This window comes from Squalius cephalus (assembly GCF_949319135.1).
Source record: "Squalius cephalus genome assembly, chromosome: 13".
In the NCBI taxonomy this organism is placed as follows: domain Eukaryota; kingdom Metazoa; phylum Chordata; class Actinopteri; order Cypriniformes; family Leuciscidae; genus Squalius; species Squalius cephalus.
In genome coordinates, this window is record NC_137134.1 from 2,818,583 (window position 1) to 2,821,024 (window position 2,442).

Sequence of the window (2,442 nt, forward strand, 5' to 3'; positions counted from 1 at the left end):
AGTTATTATTTTCAGAACCTTGATGTCATTTTTCACAACTCTAGACACAAAACTCACAACCAATGATCAAAATGCACATTTTTCAAAACTCTAACCCTTTTCTCAATTGCTTGGATACAATACACATAAAACTTAGATCATTTGTTCATTCAACAAAAATCACCTGTTCAATATGACACAACTTAACATCAAAGTACTACTGTTTCAAAAGGCAATTCACACATTACATTTCAAATGAGTGTCTATTCATTTCTTTACAATGATCTAACTATCAATTGATACAACTGCTCAAAATGATAAGTAACTGTTGCATTACTCTTAATGCATAGTTGTATGGAAACAGACAAACAATCTTCCATGTTTACGGTAAATCATGAACAGTTTGTTCAATGTTTGTTCAATCATGAAAGTTTCAAGATAACGAGATTCATTGTCACCAGTTAGCGTGGAGCATGAACCAATTAGACTAAAATATCCATGGATGTAGCCTATATTTTACAGTATACAGTAATACTGTAATGCTTCATCAGACACTGTATCTATGGTCCCAAATACTGTACCAGCTCTTCAGACTATTTACAGTATTGACAGCACTGCACTGTATATATTCAGGCCCTTGTAATTGCTTGTCCAATTCTGCCAACTCGTTACTGATGATTGAGTGCACATTGTGGAATGAGTATATAAAGAGTTGATTGGGATCCAATTGCAAGAGCATAGTGATATGTAACATGGAGCCAGCAGGTGATCCAGATCACAATGGAGGTCAAGCAGTGGTGGGAGGAAGACGAGGAAGACATGGAAGACGTGTTGGTCAAAGGAATGGCAGGGGACAGGCACCCCTTCTGAGAGGTGTGGGGGAACGTGGTAGAGGACAAGACCACGGACCAAGACAGCGGCAGCAACAGCATAGAGTGTCCAATGAAATTCGGGCAATAGTTGTAGACCATGTCATAAATCATGGCATGACAATGACTGAGGCGGCTGCAATGATACAACCAAACCTCAGAAGGTCAACCGTGGCCTCAATAATCAGAACTTTCCGCAATGAGAACCGGTAAGTTATCAGCATGCACTAAACATTATGCTACTCTCAATTGTCAAATGACTGCATACCAATGTGTATCACAGAATAGGTGATGAGACCAAGTGTTTTCTTACTCTAATGTTCCCTGTAGAATTGAGACCAGGCCAAATAGTGGAGGCAGAGGCAAAATTCTAACTGACCAACAAGAGCAGGCTGTGGTCGATTTGGTTCGGGCCAGAAATGATATTCGCCTTACAGAAATTCGCCAGCATATCTTGGACAATGAAGACATGTTCAACAATGTGGGATCCATAAGTTTGCCGACTATTGCACGCATACTGAAAAGGCACCAGGTATCTATAAAACAACTCTATCATGTGCCTTTCGAAAGAAATGCAGACAGAGTGAAGCAAATGAGGACTGAGTATGTTCAGGTAAGTTCAGTTTCAAGATGGCTGTTGTAAAAACATTCCCAAAAATTCTACATTGTACAGTATCTCTAAATCTCTTTCCAAAATGTATTTTTAGAGGGTGATGGAGCTGGATGCTGATGACGACCATCACAAATTCATATATTTGGATGAGGCAGGTTTTAATCTGGCCAAGACAAGGAGGAGAGGTCGGAATTTCATTGGCCAGCGGGCAACCATCCAAGTACCTGGACAACGTGGGGCCAACATTACCATGTGTGCGGCTATATCAGAAGATGGTGTGGTGGGACGCAGACCTCACATTGGACCATATAATGCAGCTCTCCTTGTCACCTTTCTTGATGAGCTCGATCAGGTTTGTAGAGCTGAAGGTGTGACCTATGTCATTGTGTGGGACAATGTCAGGTTCCATCATGCTCATGTGGTGCAAGCATGGTTTCAGGCCCATGCACAATTTACCACCCTGTATTTACCCCCATACTCTCCCTTCCTTAACCCGATTGAGGAATTTTTCTCTGCATGGAGATGGAAGGTTCATGATAGGCACCCTCATGAACAAGTCACTCTTCTCCAGGCCATGGATGACGCCTGCAATGACATCACAGCAGACCAGTGTTAGGCCTGGATTCGCCATGCCCGAAGGTTTTTCCCAAGATGCTTGGCTAATGAAAACATCCATTGTGATGTAGATGAGAACCTGTGGCCAAATCCACAACACAGAGTTGATGACAATGTAGAAGTACAGTAATCAGTTTTGTTTTCTAGTACAAGCAAGCAAGAACACTGCATTTGATGTTTTACAGTACTGTCTTTTCATTTCTATTTCATAGATGATTATTTTTGATGATTAGTTTTATAAATAAACCTACAGTATGTTGTGATTGTACTGTATTTTGCATCAATATATTAAAAACTTTGTTCAATGATTCCACTGTGTCTGTAGTATTCTGTCTACAACTGCAGTACTTTTACAGAGATGTATTT

The 2,442-nt window shown here is 40.5% G+C and overlaps 1 protein-coding gene across 1 annotated transcript; it reads left to right on the forward strand.

Moving 5' to 3' along the window:
• Positions 1-731: 731 nt before the first annotated feature.
• Positions 732-2,157, forward strand: LOC307170540 (uncharacterized protein; the record flags this gene model as incomplete). The annotated part of the gene is made up of 3 exons (XM_079891663.1): positions 732-1,057; positions 1,179-1,461; positions 1,556-2,157. The coding sequence occupies 3 exons, from the start codon at positions 732-734 to the stop codon at positions 2,075-2,077; spliced, it is 1,131 nt and encodes a 376-aa protein (XP_079747789.1). The 3' UTR covers positions 2,078-2,157.
• Positions 2,158-2,442: the final 285 nt, after the last annotated feature.